Source organism: Pempheris klunzingeri, chromosome 18 (genome assembly GCF_042242105.1).
Source record: "Pempheris klunzingeri isolate RE-2024b chromosome 18, fPemKlu1.hap1, whole genome shotgun sequence".
NCBI lineage: Eukaryota > Metazoa > Chordata > Actinopteri > Acropomatiformes > Pempheridae > Pempheris > Pempheris klunzingeri.
The window spans coordinates 17,298,746-17,319,343 of record NC_092029.1 but is presented as its reverse complement, the minus strand read 5'-3'; the positions used below and the strand labels follow the sequence as shown (position 1 = coordinate 17,319,343).

The following is a 20,598-nucleotide window of genomic DNA, read 5'->3' as shown; positions in this document are numbered from 1 at the left end:
CGTAATCTGTTTCTGCAGATGTTTTAAGTCCCCAGGTTTTAGCCAAGAGCGAAGAACTGCTTAAGAGGATGCATAAAGCCCTTAAATACCTTTTCCTGACAATTTTTTGCCAATTCTGCTTAATATCTACACTGCAGTGGTTAAATTCAATTGCACAAGTGAAAACACTGAGGAAAGGTAAAGGTAAATAATACAACAATGGTGTGCCTGCAAAACATGTTTTGTTCTTGACATTCTTTATTTATCACCCTCTTCCCTGTACCCAGCCTCCCAGAGCAATAATGTACACAAAAATAAATTTCTCTCACTTACAATGAAAACACAAAACCAGTGCAGAATGCCAGTGGTCACCATAAAGTCCGTTACTACATTCAGAGATCTTTTCCTAAACACAAAGTACAGCTGGTTACACAAAATCATCATGATGTGTGATGGAGGGCCGTTCTCTCCACCGTCAGTCCATCCATCCCGTTTCTTTTTTTTTTTGTTCTTTTGAATCAGAACAGAGGCGTGAAAAACTCAGCACATGACAGTCAGCTGTAGTGTTTCTCAGAGCCAGGAAACAAGAACTGGTTTGAAGCCTCTCCCAGATCCTCCGACACAATGTCGAGTACTAGAGGATGAAGTGGTTGGGTGCCTAAGAGCAAGGCATTTCTGGTCGATAGTGTGATAACGCCACAAAAACTAATTTTGTGGGCTTGTGATCATTATTTTCTAAATGTGGGTTATTAAAAAAAAAAAAAAAGTGAAAACCCACCTATTCAGTGCTTTGGTTGATAGACGAGCATGAAGTGTGAATGGCGATGAACGAAGCTTAGCTACACAAAAAGAATAAAATCTATTCAGAGTCCTGTGAATTAGCGTTGTAGGTATTGTGATGTGTATGAGAGACAGAAAAATCACAACATATTAACAGAAGGCAGCAGCAGTGGACACTGACGAGGGCCTGCCCTAAGAAAAAACGACAATCAGCTGACAGGGAAGAAAAATATTTACATCAACTGTATACAACTTAATTTATAAATACATTTTAGGTATAAATTAGAAAAATAAAACAACAAAAGCCTACTGTAGTTCAATCAGCTACTTCTACTCTCATTTTAAAATGCCAGTCTTGATTATTAACCCTCTTTATATTTGGTGAAAGATAAAAAATAAAAAAAAAAGATCAAAAAGGCACAGCAATGAATAATTAGAGCAATTTATCCCTGCAAATTTCTATGAGTCACAACACTAAATCCCCATTGCAACAGATATTGAAATATAAATTAAGACGATTTGTACCAATAAATGTAATTCAACAACAAAAGTTCCCACACGCTACACTAGCATCACCAGTTCAGTGTTCTTAAATAAATTAAGGCTTTCCGGGGGGCTGCGATAAGCCCTCAAAGAAAGCACCCTGATTTTTTCTCTGCTTCCTGTTCCTCTGAAGGTTTTCAGGCAGCACACATCGCACAGAGTACCTCACACACACACTGAAGGAGTAGTCCAGCATTTTGGGAACACTTATTTGCTGTAGCTTCATATTCACCATACAAACGTGAGCAAGGTATCGATCTTCTCATCTGATTCTCTGCATAAAAGCAGACAGGCAGGTTTCCCCAAAATGCCAGACTGCTCCTTTAACTTGCAGTGTGAACTTGTCTGTTAATGTGACCGTGTGCTGCTGTTTTCTGAGCGTACCTAACAAAACGCACTTTCCTATGTTTAAGGATTAAAATGCTGTACCGCTGCAGTCCCCCCCCCCCCCCCCCTCACACACACACACACACACACACACACACACACACACACACACACACACACACACACACACACACACACACTCGTTATGTACAAGCAGCTCGCTGGCCTCAGGCGCTACACGTAGACCAGGTCTCGGCCTTGAGCCGCCGAGGTACCAGCAGCCTCCTGCACCGGGCCCTCTGAGTCCGCCTCGTCCTCATTGTAGCCCTCATACTCGATGGGTTTGGGGCAGCTGTACGGGTGGCCGTTGTCGTCGAAGAAGCGGCGGAAGGTGAACTCGTAGAAGGCGTGTTCGGGGTGTTTGCCATTGCGGAACCAGCCGTTGAGGGTGTCGTTGAGGTTGTCCTCGCCGCCGCTGTCGCTGCTCCACAGTTTATCCGGGTCCACGGGGTCGAAGTTGGAGGTGTCTGTGGAGTGAGCGATGGTGGGGATGTAGGGCGCCACCTGCTGCCGAAGGTCGCTGGAGAAGTCAATGGTTTTGAAGAAAGGATGAGCTTTGATTTCGTCCGCACCGTTCTTGCCGAGGCGGTCCTCGGGGCCGCGGCACAGTTTCACTATGAGATCGGACGCCTCTGGGCTGAGCTTGGCTGGCGGGGGAATGTGCAGCATGCTCTTCCAGTTTATCACCTGGTGTCAACGGCAGAGGTGGAGTTAGGAAACAGTGAAGTGTGTAGATGCATAGCAATTCACTGCAGGTGCTTCACATACCTTCAGCTGAGTCTCGAGGGGTGTGGTCGCTAGGAAGGGAGGCTGCCCGACAACCATTTCATACAAGATCACACCAACACTCCACCAATCACAGAGCTGGGTGTATCCTGCACATGATTAACGACATCAATCACACTGCAACAACATCAAGGGATTGAAAGCCTCTAGTCACTTTTGTAGTTGGTTAAGATGTGTGGTAGCTTCAGGGGCACCGCCTTTGCCAAACATGCCAAACATTCACTGCTCACAGCTTCTGAAATGTGACCATTTGCCATTTTTCTTTTAAAATATGACACTAATGTAAATCTTTAATGTAAAATCTTACAGATTATAAATTTGGGAATAATCGGGACATCATATGACGTATAAACCAGGTGCTGGACTGCATGTGAATCATCGAAATCTAAGTGACACTTTGAGCACATTGCTCTTCATTAGACTTGTGATACTAACGCTAGATATTTTTAGTGAAACGAGAAGACAAATGAAGTCAGCTGCACAGCATGGCCTCTACATGTGGTCGTCTGTACCTGTTCGGAGCAGCACTTCTGGTGCGATGTAGTTAGGTGTCCCCACCAGTGAATGTGCCAAACAGCGCTGGTGCTGCCGGGCCTTTCTCCTCTCCAGGGGCTTCAGACGGTCCGTGCAGCGGCAGTTGGCTGGATCTTCCCATTCCTTACTGAAGTCCATGCTGTCCTGCCTCACATGGTCACCTGGAAAGAGGCCACACAGCACAACGCTCATTACTTTGCTCATTATACTGCCGAGCTGTGGTTTTCTGCCAGGGTCCCCAATGAAAGCAGCAGGTGGACATTTAAACACTTTTTATATGGTCCTTGAATGTAGCATTTTCATGATTTCCAAAATATCTAATACACTTTTCTTAGTCTTCTGTGATGGTAAATTCAATATTTTTAGGTTCTGGATTGTTGTTGGGATAAAACAATTCATTTGAAGATATCAACTTGGGCTCTAGGAAATTATAATGCCCATTTTACACACAACAATAAAGAAAACAACTGGAAAATTCTCAGTAGCATATATTTTTTATATTCATAAAGTGTATTTATACATTTTTAAACCATGTTTACCCAACATGTTGTGGAAATGTCCATAGGAGGCTGAATTTACCACGAGCCATTATACTAAGCTGATCTAACTACTACGTTACTACAGGTAAGTTGATACCCACCACTCTGGTAGTACTTGGAGTCATGAGTCCAGCGGAAACCGGTGCAAAGGCCGAAGTCTGTCAGCTTGATGTGTCCGTCTCGGTCTATGAGGATGTTATCGGGCTTGATGTCTCGGTGGATGAAGCCCATCTTGTGAACGCTCTCCACGGCGCAGGTGAGCTCTGCGATGTAGAACTGGGCCAGCTCTTCTTTGAAGATGCCGAGCCGGATGAGAAGGCTCATCATGTCCCCTCCAGGGATGTACTCCATGACAAAGTACAGGTTGTCCTTGTCTTGGAAAGAGTAGTAAAGGCGCACCACCCACTCGTTGTCGGCCTCAGCCAAGATGTCCCTCTCAGCCTTGACGTGGGCCACCTGGTTTCTCAGCAGCACGTCTTTCTTTCGGAGTGTTTTCATGGCGTACAGCGCTCCTGTATCTTCTTTTCTGGCCAAACACACTTCGCCGAAAGCTCCTATGCCGAGGGTCTTTATTCGTTTGAACATGGATTTATCCATCTTGGCCCGCTTTAGCCGGATGTAGTTGGACTCTTTCTGGCAGAGCATCATACGCATCTGCTCCTGAGCTTCTGAGGACAAACCCACCTGAGCACAGGGTGGAGTCAAAAGTAATGTATTAGTCCAAATTATCTCAAAATAGATCAGAAAAGTTGCATTAAACTCACATGTAGTCCTGGTTAGATATAAACTGGCATTCAAGGGTCAGACTCCACTGAAGGAAACCAGTGCAAAATACATTTAAAGTTGCCTATAACAGCAAACAAACTGTGTTTTCCTCCTGTGTTAATCATCACTTCAGTTCAAAACAGAAATGCATGAGCAGTGACATGATCAGTGAAATGGAAGTCATGGAGTGGCATGCATTGCCTTCAACCACTGAGAACAACATGCTGCATGTAGCACATTTAAAATACAAAGACAAGTCTATCAACACAACCTTACTTGAAAAAACTGATGTGTGTGGACTATTCTGTGTCACAGGACAGCAGAGAAACCTTTACCTTTTTAGATCAGCTGTTAGTGACAGCAAGGAGAGAAAAGGAGAGAAAGAACAGCTAAGAAAAAAGTGACATGATTTCAGAGACAGATAGTACAGTGATGACGAGGTAGCAGGAAAATCTTTTGAAAGAGTGAAAGGTTTTCTTTTAGATAGCAAAACGTGAAATAGGTTTCCTCTCTGACTTCAGTCATTTCATTAAGAAAACAATGGAGTGAAGCTGCTGATATTCTTACCCTTTGCATCTCACTTTCCAGCTGCTTCCTCCTCCGAATCCTCTGCTGATGGTTCTTCAGAATATTCTCCACGTGTTGTTCCATGAAGAACTTGAAGGCCTGGGGGGAGTACAGTGCGATTCTTCCAGACTCCCCCCTCCGCTCTTCATCTTTCTTGTTACGCCGGACAGGAACAGGTGATGTCGTGATTTGCTTCTTCTCCTTCTCTGTTGCTGCGGTGCTTTCGGCGCTTTCTGTTGTTTTGTCTCGGGAGCTGTCGCCGCCGCTGCTCTCCTCTTCAGTGGCCTCCTCCCTGCCTGTGCTGAGCTTATTGACCCCTGGATCGTAGGCAGGGGGGCAGGGTGCAGCCTGCTGCTGGAGGAGATGTTTAGGATAAGGCGGAGGGGGGCCCTGGTAGCTGGGGACTTCTGCTACAACGGGAATCTGAGGTACAGGGGCTGAGGGTTCTTGGTAAGCAGGTGCAACTTGAGATGGTGGAGCTTGCTGCATCCATGGAGGGTGTGTGGGGGCTACAGCAGTGTGTAACTCAGGTTTCTGGACACGCATGCTTTTGACTGGCTGCAGAATGGGAGCCTGGGTGATGGCAGTGACCGTGGTGGCAGAGGGCTGGGAGCTGGCTGGGTGGGCTGGTCTGCCGTTCAGCTGGTGGTTGTTGAAGGAATTAGAGCGGACTGGTATATTGTGCTGCCATGACGGGGACAGATCCTGGTTACTGCTGTTGCCAGGGGAAGACTGGGGCTGGTTAGGGGCCAGGGGAGCTTGGGACCAGGACTGAGGAGGACCTATGTTGTACATGTCAAGGTTGTGACTGTTCCTGTTGGGAACTAACATGGACTGAGGGATGTTTCCACCATTGACGTAAGACGGAGAGGATGCAGGTCCTCCTGTCTGCATCTCAGTAGGACTGTGCCGGCTGCTCTGGTTGACCGGGTAAGGGGGAGGAGGCTGTCTGCTGCCACCCGCCATGTAGTCTGGCTGAGGGGAGCCATTCTGAGACCAGCTGGAGGGGAAAGTAAACTTATTCCCCCCTGAGCTTTGCATTATTATGGGCTGGTGGCCCACAGGCACTGGGCTGATCCCACGCTGATTCTGAGATGCTGCAGCTTGGTACCCATCAGGCCAGGCCCCCTGGGGTACTGGGGAGATGCGGGGCACAAGGTAATCCATGTTGCCAGAGTAGCGCTTGGTTGATGGGTTGCTGTCCCAGGATGGAGCAGGAGGCATGGCACTGCGGTTTGGTGGAGGTGTAACACTGCGCACCTGAGGTGGCAGCGGAGGATTGACTCTCTGGCTGTTTCCAGGGTGCCCCTGTGGGAAGGCAGGGGGAGGTCCAGGGCTGTCTGAGCGGTACATCATTCCATCCACAATGAGAGGACCGTGTCGAGGAGCCAAGGACTCCTTAGAGCCTTTCCAGCTCGGCCTCCTCAGCACAGCCTGCTGGATATGAGGAGCTCCTACAGACACAAAAATAGCAAAAATACAGTCAAGGTAAAATAATGAAGGGATGAAAATAAAGCAGCACTTGCAGCACTGCAGACCTGTAGCAGAAATAATAAAAACAAAGTCCATCTCAAACTAAAACAAACAGATCTGAATTCATTTTTCCACAGCTGAATAGTTGCTATATTGTGTGCGTGCATGTGTGAATTGTACATTTTTTACAAACGGGGGCAGTGTGCTCTCTCGCCTCGTGCCATATTCCCAAGACTGTGTAATTAGCGTAGTGTGTACAATGCTATTAAATCCAATAGGAACGATAGCTAAAGCTATGGAAAGCAAAGCTGCATAGAAAGGCTTTAAGATAACCCTGACAGTTGTTAAGACATCTGCGGAAAACCAAAAGCCTTATTTCCAGTAAACTTCTTCCATTACCAGATGCAGTGACTCATTCTCTTTTTGTCAGAGGTGTATTGTCGTTTCTTTAAGCAAATGTCCCAAATCCTACAAACAATATCAAGGTTGAATGAACACGCCTGGATGGAAAATAAAAGAGGCAACCCAACATTTCGTCCCAGTGGACAGTTACGTACCTGGGGCTTTGAGACCTGTAGTGCTGGGGTTGGCAACAGCCATCTGTTCCCTCATCGAGTCCTGGTAGCTCACCTTACCCATGTAGTCTATAACTGCCCCCACGCTACGACTGTTCTGTTTAAAGGCAAAAACAAATAGAACAATTAATATTTAGTCTTGTAAATTAAAACACGAAAACATGCAAAGGAGCTATAAATAAATGTAATTAGCAACAATCCCATCCTTAGAGTCTTGTACATGGATTTAAATTGCAACTAACAATTATTTTCATTGATTAATCTGCACAGTATATTCTTGATTACTCAATTAACTGTTTAGTCCATAAAATACAGGAAACTTTTTGTCCAAGCAACGGTCCTAAACCCAAAGTGATTCGTTTTACAATGATAGAAAAACACACTCACGCCTCACACTGGAAGCTAGAACCAGAGAATATTTGAAGGTTTTGCTTAAAAAAAAAAAAAAAAAAAAAAAACTTAATGCAAGTAATCAATTACCAAAATAACTTAATAAATCAATCAACTGATTTGATTTGAGCTACTTGTTCAAATTGAAAATCACTGTACAGCATACTGTACCACTTCAAACCTGAATTGCACACACTGGCTCAAAATAAGTGGCACCTGCCAACTGAGAAACTACTTTTGTATCGTCACCTGTACAAGCTCGTTGTTCCACTTCACATTCTTTTCATTTTTGAGATTATTCTCTCATAAACAAAGTGCACCGAATAATTATTTCCATTACAGAGTTATGTCTAGAGTGAAACAACAACCTGTCACAGTGACTAAGAAAGCACGAGAACGCTCATCTCACCTCCTCAAACCCAGCACAGGGGGGTTCCAGAGACATGTGTTTGTTCACTTCAGGGCCCGCAGTACTGGGCTCATTGGCAAAAGGCATCAGAGATTTGCGAATCTCCTGCAAGGCTTTATGGTAGGGGTTTTTGGGGTTGCTGCAGCGCCCCTGTTGCCTTGGGTCCTCAGGAAGCATTTTTCCAGCTCCACCAACGTCCACTTTGGGTGGGTCAGAAGGTTTGGACAGGTTGCGCAGGCTGTTCCGAATTTCCTGCAGCATTTGTTGGCTGTTGCCACTGTAGTTGCTGGTGGGGAAGGTTTTGGGTCTCATCTGTCTGTATCCTTCGGGTTTCTCCCCTCTCTTCATGTAAGAGCATGTATGATGACGATGATGGGGATGAAGAAGATGTTGCACAGTCCAGGCTTGCAGCAAAGGGTAGCAGGTGCTCCTGATGTCTGACCTCACATCTGCATGCTGCTGACAAAAATATACAACACCAATGTGAGCCGAGCAGGCATCCTGAGCAGATGTTACCGAACAGGTTGTGCAAATGAGATGCAGAAAGTACAAATTAACATATACGAACACATAAACATCGGCTATAGAGTTATTATAATAAGCCAGACTGACTTTTTAAGGTTAATAATTATTTTATTTTAGTGCTATACCTTTTCACTTTATGCTAAACTCGTTGTCCAAAGCTTTATTATAACGTTAGAGAAATTTGCCTCAGAAGAAATAGTACTCCTTCACAAAACAAGAATCCATACACTTGCTAGCGTCGTTAGCAGCACAGGCTAACACAGCGCTTCTTTAACGCTTATTCTCTTGCGTCAAGTATTGTGAAATTAAACGCTAAAGTCGTTTGTCACATTCGCCTAAATACCGCCAACACACAGCGACCCATGAGCTGCAAACTAAAGTCACCGCAATTTCACTTCGCCCGAAATTAAACAGCGCTGCAGGTCCTCCGCGGCCTGTGTGTTAAAGGCATCCATTTGCTGCTAGAAGCTAATTCAACAACAGGTTGCGAATTAGCTGTTAGCTCTGAACACAACTGGAAACAGTTAGTTAGCCGTTAGCCGCGTCTGACAACTTACCAGTGTCTGTAGCTGCCGCTTTCCTCGACGCCTTTTCTTATTTTGACAACAAACGATATTTCCTTGACCTTACTCGGTGAGAAGGACGCGCCTTTCACTTAAAGTGTCCCTGTTGTGCCGAGCTGGCTAGTTCCTAGTCGAGATGAATTCCTGGGATGTCTGAATGACAAGTACAACAGCAAGTTGGACACGGAAGAACCGCTGCACACTTCCGGTTAGTTTATATTTCACAATAAAATGAGGATAGCCACTTACCTTTCACACCATGTTAGAACTAACTTTAAAGCACCGGAAATACTACCAGAGGGATTATTATTTAAAGTTTGGGAAACTTTATTCAAATTACCCGGATGAAGCTTTTTTTTTTTTTTTTTACATTCACACTCACCCTTCACTTCACCTTCGGCGGTAGTAATGTGATCTAACAGTAATGGTCACTTTTTAAACAAAATGATCAATGGAGTCACTGGGCATTTGTGTAAAGGTGTTTCATTTATTTACTTATTTCAAAACAGTTTTAAAATTAAATCCATATAAATGTAATGTTGAGTCGAAATACTCGGCTTGGAATGATCGACAAAAAAATTCATCCCAGATGATCCATAACTGCAATAGAAATGCGCAAGTACAGTGTGTAGGCAATATAGTATAAGAGACAAACACACAAGTCATGCCAAAATGTCACAAACATACTTTGGACTTTTGAACATGGTATTCTGGGCACCCTGTATCATCAAAGGAGAGAATAAAACCTCTCTTTTGACTGAAATCGACAGGAAATAAACAGATCTTCATCCGCATCTTGTCCTGTGCACTAAACAACTCTTTTAAACTGGAACCTGTCTGTTGACAAAAATAGCCTCTCCGTCAGTCCCACAGACCAGACACTGTCCAAGTACATCCAAACTGTTGACGGACAACGTCTGGCTGGGCAGCATGTGAGTCGTCTCCAGACGGCCTTTGCTGGAGTCCCCGCTGAGCCAGGCGCTGATGAGGGACTGGTTGCCTCCAGCTGGGGCCATTGCACTGCGAGACATCATGCTGGTGTTCCTGCCACCTGGAAAACAAAGATAAAACTATTTCTATTAATGATTTACAGGATTACTATGATTACACTTCTGGTATGGTAGTGTATAGTTTCCTTAGCATGTTGACATGGCAGCTTTTTAACGCTTGGTTGTCAGTATCACGCTAGCTGACTCAGTCCAAACCAAACGGTACCAGCCAGGCTTCTGTGAGAAATATAGGAAATGCATAAATATCCCATGATGAAGGTAGAAGCTATAGTGCCTAGACTATCATATTGTTGTGCAGTCACGTATCATTTTTAACTTTTGATGCAGCTATTTGCTGATAAAATCTGCAAATGTGTTTAGCTACACTGTACCACTGAATTTTCAAGATGTTAAAGAGAAACAATTTTCAAAAATATCTCATCCTATAAACATAACCTCGGCGACCATCTGAATATGCTATATGCTATGATGAACAATACTACACACATTAAAATTTAACAGCAGCAACATGTTAGAACTTTAACTTGAAATAACTCTAGAGATGCTCAAAGTACCCAGATGAAGAGTGTTCTTTAGCTAGTGAACACTGGAAATGATGGTATGATGGTAAAAGCTGGCCTGATGTATTCTGGATTATGGCACGAAAAACTTTGCCATAACTTCCTATTTTGTAGTAACATGTTGTTTCTTGACAGCACCTAGTAGTTTTTTTCTTGGGAAAATAGTGTTTGGGGTCTCCCGTCTGGTTCAGCTGAACAGCAGACAGAATTATTTGACTTACCTTGTAAGAAGGACGGCATGTCTGAATGTGTGGAAGTCTCCCAGTGCAGCAGTGAACCGTCCTCTGAGCATGTGAACAGATGATCTGGGTTTGTTGGGTGGAAGTGGACCTCCCACACTGTACAAAAAAGCAACAGAGAAAGTTATATAAAACGAAGCGTAAGCCCTTGCAAAGGAGAGAACTTGAACTTGAAACTTGAAGATGAACTTGTAAAGGTAAATCAGGCAAATGAAATCATCTTAATTAATCAAGTCTTACTTTCAGCAGAATGTGCCTCCATGAGGGAGAAGGGTGTGTTGCCTTGTCTCACATCCCAGACACAGAGCATGCCATCCTGCCCTCCTGTGGCCACAATGTGCTGCTGGTTAGGATGTCTGTCCACACAGTGCAGAGGAACTCTGTCCCCCGACCTGAATAAAAAAAAAAAACCCAGCTCATTAGACTCATCCAAATATAAAATGCGCACAGGAAAGTGTAGAATGGAAAAATAAATGTCATTTCTTATTTAGAAGGGAGATCTTACAGGGAGAGAATCTGGGATGGTGCGTTGCCCTGTTGCCTGAAATCCCACAGCTTGAGTTGGCCGATAGAGTTCACTGTCAAAATCTCTGTTGTCCTCAGGTAAGTCACAGCATGAATCGTGCTGCTGTCAGCATTCTCTAGCAGTGGTTAAACAGTCCAATATAAGTTATACTCTTAAACTCATTTCACGTGACCTGTAGATGCTATCATAAGCTAAGAATTGTAATTCTAATGTGACACGATGGTCTGGCTACAGCACCTTAACCTTAATCTCACCTATGACTCGAATCACTCCCTCCTGGTCGGCTCTGAAGACGATGATCTTGCCATCTTCACCAACTGTAACGATCTCAGGACTGCTGCACACAACACTGGTACAGGGAGCGTTGTCACAAGGGTAACGGTGCACTCTTGCCCATTGCTGAGAAACTGATATCGTCTACAGTCAAGACAGAGAAGGCATAGGAAGTTAGTTTATCACACCACAAGTATGTGATATATCCGGCTTAGCAGTTTGTCCAGCATTTACTTAATTGAACTGCACTTCTTGTCTGTTGACTTAAGTCAAATTCTTTGGTAAATAAGGGTTTATAAAGTATCAATAAAGATCTTTGAGGACATGATATAAAGTGTAGTTATCTTTATTTTATGTTTCACATAGGGCAAATGTATGTTTGAACATCTTGTCGTGCTCAATAGTAACAAGGTGTTTATATTTCCAGCATATTTTCATGTAGTTTGCTAAGTTTCCTTTTATAAAACTGTTAATCAACATGTATCGCCAAGCGGAGCACAGAGTGAAAACATACGAGAACACATACAAGTCTGTAAATGGCTGTAATCTATCCCCATATTATAGGCACATCTGGATGTCCATATGGATCAAGATAAGCTCACTGTGAAACTCAGCCGGTGCGTACCTGACTGTTTTGGTGGTGGCGGAAAATGGTGACAGCTCCAGTTGACGATGCTGTGACAATTCTGTCTTGGTCCAAAAACTGTGAAAAAAAAACATGCAAGGACAGAGTTGAAATTAGTTGAGATGTTTGGTATATCCTGTTTTGAGTCAATAAAGATGTTACAGTGTGATGCATCCGTCACTTTTGATTTAAGATTCTGTTTTCCTGGTACTTCAATGTAAAGTAGTGTGCATTCAAGTTGTTCTATGTAACAAATGCAATGACAGTGATAAATTAATTATATTATTTTGTTCTCTATACAAGACCTTGTCATTCTGTCTGCAAAACAAAGTAATTGGACTGACAACGAAAATGTTTCATGCAGTAAGTTATACAGATTTTTAATATGGAAGAAGCCAGCACTGGTATTGAATCTGTACTCAGTGCAAGCTGATACCCTGAGTTGGGGTAACACAATAGGTATCATGAGACAGAACAATGGATTGGTGCATTCCTAAATTAAATATTGGCGAGTCCCCATTTCAGATCAGGGTGCAGGCACACAGCTGAAGAAAGTTAGTACATTACATTACATTATTATTCCCACGAGTCTTACTTGAAGGTCCAGAACATCTCCATCATGCTTGTGTTCACATTGAAGCTGTGGGTCTCCTTCAAATCCATCGTCCACACCAGAACTTCCATTATTCCCAATGGACCAAAAGGAAATCTTGTTGTCCTGTGACAGATTCACACTGGGGTTAATGTTAGCTGGGGAGCAGGGTACCATCTAACTGACTATTAGTTCAAATCAGCTGTCATTATGAGCAAAGGTCTTCAGTCACTAATCGGCCATGAATCCCTCTCCATTGAGCAGAAATAGCTAGGCCATTCTTTAAGCCTTGGCAGTACATTAATCGAGATAGTTAAACAGGACATCCCTACATCAAATACATTTGTTCATGCACTGGTTCCACGCCGGAAGGACACCTTACGATTCATAACATATCTTAAGTCATGTTTTGATAGTTACAACACGTGTAAGTTGCTAGTAAGCAAAATCATAAACATAAAATTCTTAGTTTTTCCCATGAAGTTTGGCGGTCTCATGCTTTATAAACCTTAACGTTAACAACTTGCCAACCTCGTTATCCCACGAGCCAGTCGCAAAGATATCTGGTTGCTGCAGAGATGAATAAGATACCGGCCGCCATCTGGTTTTACTGATTTTCTGGGACACGTACTTAGCATTTATACTCTCCATTGAAACAGAAACACCCCGAACCACTTTAAATTAAAACGATAACTTGTACTAGCTTAGCAGTCATGAATTACCCCGAAGCGTACGCGCCTGCTACTTCATACGTAACTACGGTGGCGCAGAAAGGTCAAACTATCACATCAACCGACTTTTTCCTTACATATACTACTAACGATTGTCGCACTCCGCGGTTATCGTCTACGTTACTGCGGCAAATCTGATAATGCACTCTTTCAGCAATGTGGCTTTTTCCCAGTGTAATTAATCATTGCTGAGGCTAATATCTAAAACGATAAATTCCTGTGTAAAATGCCATTGCACTGTGTGAGAATATGTGTTAGAAAGAAGTAGAAAATCATTTTGGATGTCTCGTGACGTATCCGCCGCTCCGCCGCCTGCTCTGGAGGTTGTCAGCTTCATCGGCAAAACGGTCGGCGCAGGCGCGGCATTGACAGCTGCTGTCTACTTACTCCGCAAAGTCTGTTTAATAATGGCCTGGAAATCTGGAGGAGCCAGCCACGCAGAGCTTGTTAACAACCTCCGCAGTAAGTCCAAATGCTTTCTACCGACGCCTTCACAGACAGGTCGCCCGAAAACGGTTTAGGTTGTCTGCTGAGGTTGACACAGCAGCGGTGGGCTAGCTAGCTAACTAGCTGGTTGCTAAGCTATGTGATATGTTGTTGTTGACCTAGCGTTACCTCTCTCCACCCCTTTCCCAAACCACGCTTACGCCGTGGAACAGATGCATGCCTCCGTTATTGCAAACAATATATCAACATAAAGATACAATTTACTTCCTTCTTTTGCATGGCCTCAGATTATTTGTGTAGCTTTATTTTTGTGTCAGGTTAACTTAGCCTGCTAGCTCTATGTGCGTCATTTGGGACGTTGTAGCTAGCGGTAGCAGCTCTGCTAGCTCAGTGCCCAGCCCACATTCATTGATTGCTATCTCTGCACTATTCACTTTACCTCTGCGTGAATGACACTGACAGCTGGAAATGTGAGGCTAGTTTCTACAGTGTCTTTGTTAGTGGATGATTGACAGTGACAGCATGTGGTGTCACGGCGACAGTTAGCTGTTAAGTCAAACGTTTGCGGCTGCAAAAAACAGAGCAGTGACTCAGTGTACCACCCTACTAGGCGGCTGTTATCTGGTCCATCGTGATCGGGGAAATCAATGCCACATGGTTTAGTCTGCAAACAGATGCATTGGGCGGTTAACGCAGCCACTAACGACATGCAAAATCAAATCTGACATATTGTTTCTCACTTTCATATAGCAACATGATAGTCAATGGGGTGATATGTGCAGACTTGAGAGTGTAAATCAATATAAAGTATCTAACAGGGCTATTTATATTTTGTGCAGTCCAGCGTTGCATTCCAGCACATGCAAGCATTTTGCCAAAAACTGTATGGTTTGGGGCCTGTCATGCTCCATTTGTTTTCAAAGGAAAGCCGTTTGCATAATCATCTGTGTTTATCTTTATTGTCAAATGATATGCTACTATATCTAAGTTTATTATCAGTATGTTGCAATCCTGCATGGGGAAATCAAGAAATGATCTATAATATAAGGAAGTTGAAACCAGGTCCTCGGTATACAAAGCTCTGTAATACAGGATGATAAAATGCTGGAAATCCATGTAAATTAGTCTTTCAACAAAAGGCCTTTTAGTTTAATTCTGCACTGTCCCTTTATGATTTAATTTTTCTAGTGTAAGAACATGTTTTCAATTTTAAACTTTTAAATGGCTACTTTATAGGTGTTACCTTCTGTTCAAGGTCATTACTTTGATTTTGTGCTGCTCCTGATTGAGCACTTTAATGGACTCTGACCCATTTAGACACACGAATGGCTTAAATTTAAACCGCAGTTTGCATAAGCTGGATTTAAGCAGGGCACACTCAGGATGCATGCTAATTCGTGACTTTTTTTTTTTCTTTGTCCTCCTGACCAGTGCCCAGGACTGGTCAATCAGTAGTTCACTCAGTTACATTTGTTTTAAACCTTGACTGCTTCATGAAATCTTTAAGTTTAGCACCCGGTCATGTGTTGGAGGAAAATTAAATGTGCCTCCAAATTGTATACTAAATAGGATTTTTTGTCTAGAAACAGCATAAAGGTGGTGTGCTTATCCCGAAGCATGCAAAGACAAATTTGAATTCTGAGGATGATTATGCATAAGAAAAAAACATCTTAAAATGCAGTATGAGTTATTTTGATTTCAGAAATTACTAGTAGGTGTCCATCTGGCAGCATGCACGGTTTATTTGTAATGTATCTTAAAGCAGCACATAGCTCTGAGGGTGAGTGGAGTCGGTAATGAGAGCAGCGCCGGCTGTCGTTGGCTTTTCCTGCCATTGGCACCAGCTGCTACAGGAACCTGTAGTGACGGATTATTCTGAAGACACGAACACTTCTTTAGGGAGCTTTTTTTAGTTCCTGACACCATTTAGTTCTGTATTTTCCCTGATATTCTCAGTTTTTCACAGCGGGCATATGGTGATTTTCAAATTCATTCTCATTTTGCATGTATTTCAGTGTTTTTCAGTCCTCTCTGTCTCAACATTTTTCCACTGTTCTCCTTGCATACACACTATAATTGATTGCGATAAGTTGTTTGGTCCATTAAATGTCAGAAAATGGTGAAAAAATGTGGATTAGTGTTTCTTAAAACCTAAGATGATGTCCTCAAATGTCAAAATGTTTTTTCACAACCCAAAAATATTTAGTTTACTGAATTAGGACATTTTATCCTGTGTCAAAAAAATTATGAATACATTATCAAAATATTTGGCAACTAATCAATTAATCGAATAATGGCTCCAGCGGTGGATCTAGTGAATATTGAAATTGGTAAAAGGTTGAAAAAACAGACAGGAATTGGTGCGTTCGGTGAATTAAATACCTATCTATCTATTTCTCCATAAAACATTCCTGCTCCTGTTTGGAAAATTGCCCACAATGGTCTAGTACACAGGAAAGACAGCAGATTGATAAATTCTTATGTCGTTATATTGCACACACCAGTAACTGTAGTAATTGTAATTGTTTCACTCTGTCCCTGCCTGCATGTCATGAGTCTTTTACGTAATTCTATCTCTATGTAATTAAATCTTCTAATTTGCATCTCCTGCATCTTTGCATTATGTAATGTATTCCTGCTTAGTGTTTGTACTTGTTCATGGCTCCATAACACACAGTGACACAAACTCTTTTGCATCCCCAGAAAATGGCATTATTAAATCTGACAAGGTCTATGAAGTCATGCTGGCCACAGACCGAGCCCATTTCTCCAGGTGTAATCCATACATGGACTCTCCACAGTCAATAGGTAAGTCTGCTCATGTGACCACTCATGCGTCACAGCCCAGTTTCGAAATCACATACAGTCTGATATCAGAGAGATGCACTAACCAAATCTTTGCCTTTCTTTGAACCAAAAGGCTATCAAGCAACCATCAGCGCCCCACACATGGTATGACTTTCTGCATCCTGTGACCCACAACTGCGAACAGCGTTTTTCTAAAGCTTGATCCCACTCAGTCATACAGTGAGGGAAGCAGGCAGAGAAATAGAAACAATATTTTCTGTTTTTTTTATTCCAGATCAAACCAAAAGAAATGTTTTTTTAGTGGATTACAATGGCCGTGAGCCACAATTGAGCAATTTTTATAAATGTGTTGATGTTAGCTTTATCACATCTTGGCTGTCAAAACAGTGGAAAATGATAAGAACTGATAGCTTTGTAATGCTAACAGACCGAGGAAGAGACAAGTAGTGATGTTGGACAGCTATCTGGGTGGGATTTACCTCGTCATAGTCATCGTTATGCTGACTGACGGGTTGTAATGCAGTTTCCTTGTTGGCGTCTCCTCCACCCAGCATGCTTACGCCCTGGAGCTTCTACATGACCAGCTGTACGAGGGAGCCAAAGCTCTGGACGTCGGCTCCGGTAGTGGAATCTTGTCCGCTTGCTTTGCACGAATGGTGAGCCACACATGACGGGTAAACACATACAATTTCTCTCTGGTGCCGTTCTGATTGGTTATTCTTCGCTTGTCAACCAATCAACATAAAATGAGATAAGACATGCTTAATGTTGTGATACTCCTGTATGAAGTGAGCACTGTTCCTCCCCCTCTGCCTTGCAGGTAGGTCCTAAAGGGAAAGTTATAGGAATTGATCACATCAAAGAGCTGGTAGATGATTCTATAACCAATGTGAAGAAAGATGACCCCAGTTTGATAACATCGGGCAGAGTCAAGCTAATAGGTAAGATGCCATTGATGAAAGGTAACATGCTTTATTCTATTATCGGACATTTTTGGAAACTGTTGACTGTTGCTGTTGATACAAACACCAGTGTAATGCTCATTAGTCTTCGTTGTCTTCTCTTCACTTGGGAACTAAACATACAGTAGCTCAGTAGACAGGATGGTGCAGCGATAAATAATTGAGCAGCTAGTACCTTCTTTCACCTGCTCTGTAGGAGGGCAGTGGTGCTGACACAAGTAGATGCCAAGCACTTCCTTTGTTTTGGTAAAACATTTTACAACAGTGTTTTGATAGATTGTTAGTAGGGTGGTCAGACATACCTGTTTACGGTAGATACATGCTTGATTTTCAACATGAGCCAAAAGTCTTATATTGAAATATCTAATCTAATATTTGAAATAAAACGATCCCGTCGTCATATTTGTTGTCTCCTTGTATCTCACACCAGATAAGAAATCATGCTGAAAACATACAGTCAAAGGACAGGGACAATATACATTGTTTGCTGTGGGTATAAATTCATTTTTGGTTTAGGTACCTTGAAAGGGCTTTAATAGTTTGGTAGCCTGTAACTGGTGTCAGTTTTGCTTATGTAGAATAAAAAATCAGAAATCACAAATTTTCCTCAACTGGCTTTACGGTAGATAAAGATAAAAATAGTAGAATTACAATACGGAGAACCAGAATGACTGTGTGCGTGTGTGTGCGTGTGTGTGCGTGTGTGTGCGTGTGTGTGCGTGTGTGTGCGTGTGTGTGTGTGTGTGTGTGTGTGTCTTTCAGTGGGAGACGGGCGAATGGGACACAGTGAGGAAGCACCTTATGATGCCATCCATGTTGGCGCAGCAGCACCCACTGTTCCCCAAGCTGTGAGTTTCTCAGATTAAGGTCACATTGTCCCAGTTCACTTTAAAACAAGGAACACATGCCACTTAGAAAGAGCCACGTTTAATACAATTTTGTGTTTCAAACAGGATTAAAATAGCAATGCTGTACTGCCTCTTTAAAACCACCATGATGAGTGCACGCTGGTCCGATCCTGTGTCTCACCATGCTATTGGCTCACCATATTTACCGTGTTTCTCTCCCAGCTCCTGGACCAGTTGAAGCCCGGCGGCCGGCTGATTCTGCCCGTCGGCCCGGCGGGAGGAAACCAGATGCTGGAGCAGTACGATAAGATGGAGGACGGCAGCACCAAAATGAAGCCCTTGATGGGGGTGATTTATGTGCCTTTAACAGACAGAGACAAGCAGTGGTCCAGGTGGAAGTGACTTCCTTCTCCCCCTCCTCCCCCTCTCTCCTTCTCACAGTGGCAAAGGTGAAATGGTGTGGCTTGGAGGAGGCAACGGATCACAAGGGGCTGCATTTTGCTGCTTGTTGACATTTTTTGCTTCTTCCATTCCATACCCACTAGCTGCACGTTTCCTTCATCTTTTTTTAACTCCGTAGTTCCAAATTGGTTCAATGAAAGCCGTGTGACTAATGAAATCTTAAGTCATAAGCAATCTGAAACTCAAAACACAGAAGAAAACCAAAAATAAGTGTGAAGGCATATGCTTGGTTTTCTAGAGCATGCCCACTTTGTCAATTTGGATGTTCATTAAAAACCCAACTCCCTGACTAGTGTGCTTGATCTTCTACTCTGTGAGACGTAGACAAGAACCGATTGCTGAAATTTTCTGTGAGAACGTTTAACATTTTGCATGCGATTCTAACTCCTGACTTTTTACTCTCTGCATGCCGCTCCTCTGTGTCTGCCTTTCCTAACATTTGACTTCTGTTTCTCACAGGGATGAACTTTGAAGAGGAAGACGGTCCATAATCCACCTTTCAGTTTGAGCCTGGAGAAAACTTGGATGGGGTCAAACAGCCCATGACATTTTGTTTCAAAGCATAACAAAACATGCTCTTTTTTGTTTAAGTCTAACGATGGACTAGAGTATGAAATTGATTGAGAGCCCAGATGAGCTGGGAAGAAAGACTGCTTGAAGCTCAGCACAGAAATATTGCAGAGGGCTTTTAATTTTTCATTTCAGGCCTGCATCTTTTTGGTTGTGTTTTCTTTTTAACTGCTGGATTTTAGGTTTGGTTTTTTCCATCATTGGATTTGCAATCAGCCATTTTTACAGTATTACATTTCAGCAGCATCAAAGCTGAATGTAGGAGGAACGCTGGACAACGACAAGGAAAGCCTGAACCTTTTAGATAATACACCTAGCTACAGCAAGTGTGTGTGGATCATCTAACTGTAGACGTCTATGCTAATATTTGAGCTTATTCCCCTGCCAGCAGTGTTAGGAACACACACACTGCAACACAGTGGCTGATGTAACCCACACATCCTGTTTGATGTGCAGCACTCTTAGGTCACTCTACACATTGAGTAAGTAATGCATTGAACATACTCCAGAGAGAGTGGAGCACTAATAACACAGACACTCATGCACATACAGGGCTGTGCTTTTCACCTGGTGACGTGTTGCTTTCTGCCGCTGGTTTTCCATTAACAATTTGTGCAGGCTTTTCTGGTGACCGATTCCAAACGGGATAGTCACTGCTTTGCCAAAATAAACTCCAACAATATAAAGCAAATGAATGTCTGTTTTCTTGAAATCAAATAGCACATTTTATTTTGGATGATCTAAGTGATGGATGATGGCTTTCACAGTTTCTTGAATGGCAAATGGAAATAAAGAGATGCTTATGTTTTTGTCTGCCTTTTGTTATTGAAGCTTTTGTGTGCAGGCCACAACATGGATACCTCTGCCAAGGAGATGACCTCCTTGGTTGTAGCCGCCGTTTGTCTTTTATGTTTGTTCATGAACAGGATTGCAGGAAAAAAACTAATATTCATTTAACTATTGATGAAACTTGGTGGAAGGGTGTAGCGTGGGCCATGGAAGAGCCCATGAAATGGTGGAGCGGATCTGGATCTAACTCACGAACAAGCAGCTAACGGCAGATCTGGACTATTGGCCTTGTCGGAGGTCTGTTTTCTCGGAGTGCTCTTCTAGTTTCACCATGACATGTA

The 20,598-nt window shown here is 43.0% G+C and overlaps 3 protein-coding genes across 5 annotated transcripts; 1 reads left to right on the top strand and 2 right to left on the bottom strand.

The window, feature by feature from the left end:
* Positions 1-1,804: 1,804 nt before the first annotated feature.
* Positions 1,805-8,973, bottom strand: lats1 (large tumor suppressor kinase 1). Its single transcript, XM_070849493.1, has 8 exons — positions 8,810-8,973; positions 7,728-8,186; positions 6,911-7,025; positions 4,881-6,334; positions 3,650-4,232; positions 2,988-3,170; positions 2,458-2,564; positions 1,805-2,376 (listed from the first exon to the last, which is right to left on the bottom strand). The coding sequence occupies exons 2-8, from the start codon at positions 8,073-8,075 to the stop codon at positions 1,864-1,866; spliced, it is 3,303 nt and encodes a 1,100-aa protein (XP_070705594.1). The 5' UTR covers positions 8,076-8,186; positions 8,810-8,973; the 3' UTR covers positions 1,805-1,863.
* A 363-nt stretch (positions 8,974-9,336) lies between these two features.
* nup43 (nucleoporin 43) lies at positions 9,337-13,375 on the bottom strand. The gene is made up of 8 exons (XM_070849530.1): positions 13,172-13,375; positions 12,644-12,766; positions 12,049-12,126; positions 11,405-11,567; positions 11,130-11,265; positions 10,865-11,016; positions 10,607-10,723; positions 9,337-9,866 (listed from the first exon to the last, which is right to left on the bottom strand). The coding sequence occupies exons 1-8, from the start codon at positions 13,289-13,291 to the stop codon at positions 9,637-9,639; spliced, it is 1,119 nt and encodes a 372-aa protein (XP_070705631.1). The 5' UTR covers positions 13,292-13,375; the 3' UTR covers positions 9,337-9,636.
* Positions 13,376-13,679: 304 nt separating this feature from the next.
* pcmt (protein-L-isoaspartate (D-aspartate) O-methyltransferase) lies at positions 13,680-20,277 on the top strand. Of its 3 annotated transcripts, none has more exons than XM_070849522.1 (8): positions 13,680-13,833; positions 16,522-16,626; positions 16,739-16,770; positions 17,178-17,282; positions 17,447-17,567; positions 18,351-18,436; positions 18,659-18,784; positions 19,358-20,277. In XM_070849522.1, the coding sequence occupies exons 1-8, from the start codon at positions 13,779-13,781 to the stop codon at positions 19,361-19,363; spliced, it is 636 nt and encodes a 211-aa protein (XP_070705623.1). In that variant the 5' UTR covers positions 13,680-13,778; the 3' UTR covers positions 19,364-20,277. The 3 variants fall into 3 exon arrangements, with proteins under 3 accessions (XP_070705623.1, XP_070705621.1, XP_070705622.1); XM_070849520.1 differs by having other exon boundaries at positions 13,686-13,833; positions 18,659-18,828; XM_070849521.1 differs by having other exon boundaries at positions 13,686-13,833; positions 18,659-18,885.
* The last annotated feature ends 321 nt before the right edge of the window (positions 20,278-20,598 follow it).

What these genes read in the sequence shown, in the direction of transcription:
- lats1 (XM_070849493.1), bottom strand. Translation starts at nt 8,075, where the DNA reads ATGAAGAGAGGGGAGAAACCCGAAGGATACAGACAGATGAGACCCAAA. An exon ending in CCTGTGCTGGGTTTGAGGAG is followed by an intron (nt 7,026 to 7,727) that starts GTGAGATGAGCG and finishes GCCTTTAAACAG; the next exon opens with AACAGTCGTAGCGTGGGGGC. An exon ending in AGAAGTGCTGCTCCGAACAG is followed by an intron (nt 2,565 to 2,987) that starts GTACAGACGACC and finishes AATCATGTGCAG; the next exon opens with GATACACCCAGCTCTGTGAT.
- nup43 (XM_070849530.1), bottom strand. Translation starts at nt 13,291, where the DNA reads ATGGAGAGTATAAATGCTAAGTACGTGTCCCAGAAAATCAGTAAAACC. An exon ending in CCATCCCAGATTCTCTCCCT is followed by an intron (nt 11,017 to 11,129) that starts GTAAGATCTCCC and finishes TTTTTTATTCAG; the next exon opens with GTCGGGGGACAGAGTTCCTC. An exon ending in CATGCCGTCCTTCTTACAAG is followed by an intron (nt 9,867 to 10,606) that starts GTAAGTCAAATA and finishes TTTGTTTTCCAG; the next exon opens with GTGGCAGGAACACCAGCATG.
- pcmt (XM_070849520.1), top strand. Translation starts at nt 13,779, where the DNA reads ATGGCCTGGAAATCTGGAGGAGCCAGCCACGCAGAGCTTGTTAACAAC. An exon ending in CCGCTTGCTTTGCACGAATG is followed by an intron (nt 17,283 to 17,446) that starts GTGAGCCACACA and finishes TCTGCCTTGCAG; the next exon opens with GTAGGTCCTAAAGGGAAAGT. An exon ending in GGGCAGAGTCAAGCTAATAG is followed by an intron (nt 17,568 to 18,350) that starts GTAAGATGCCAT and finishes TGTGTCTTTCAG; the next exon opens with TGGGAGACGGGCGAATGGGA.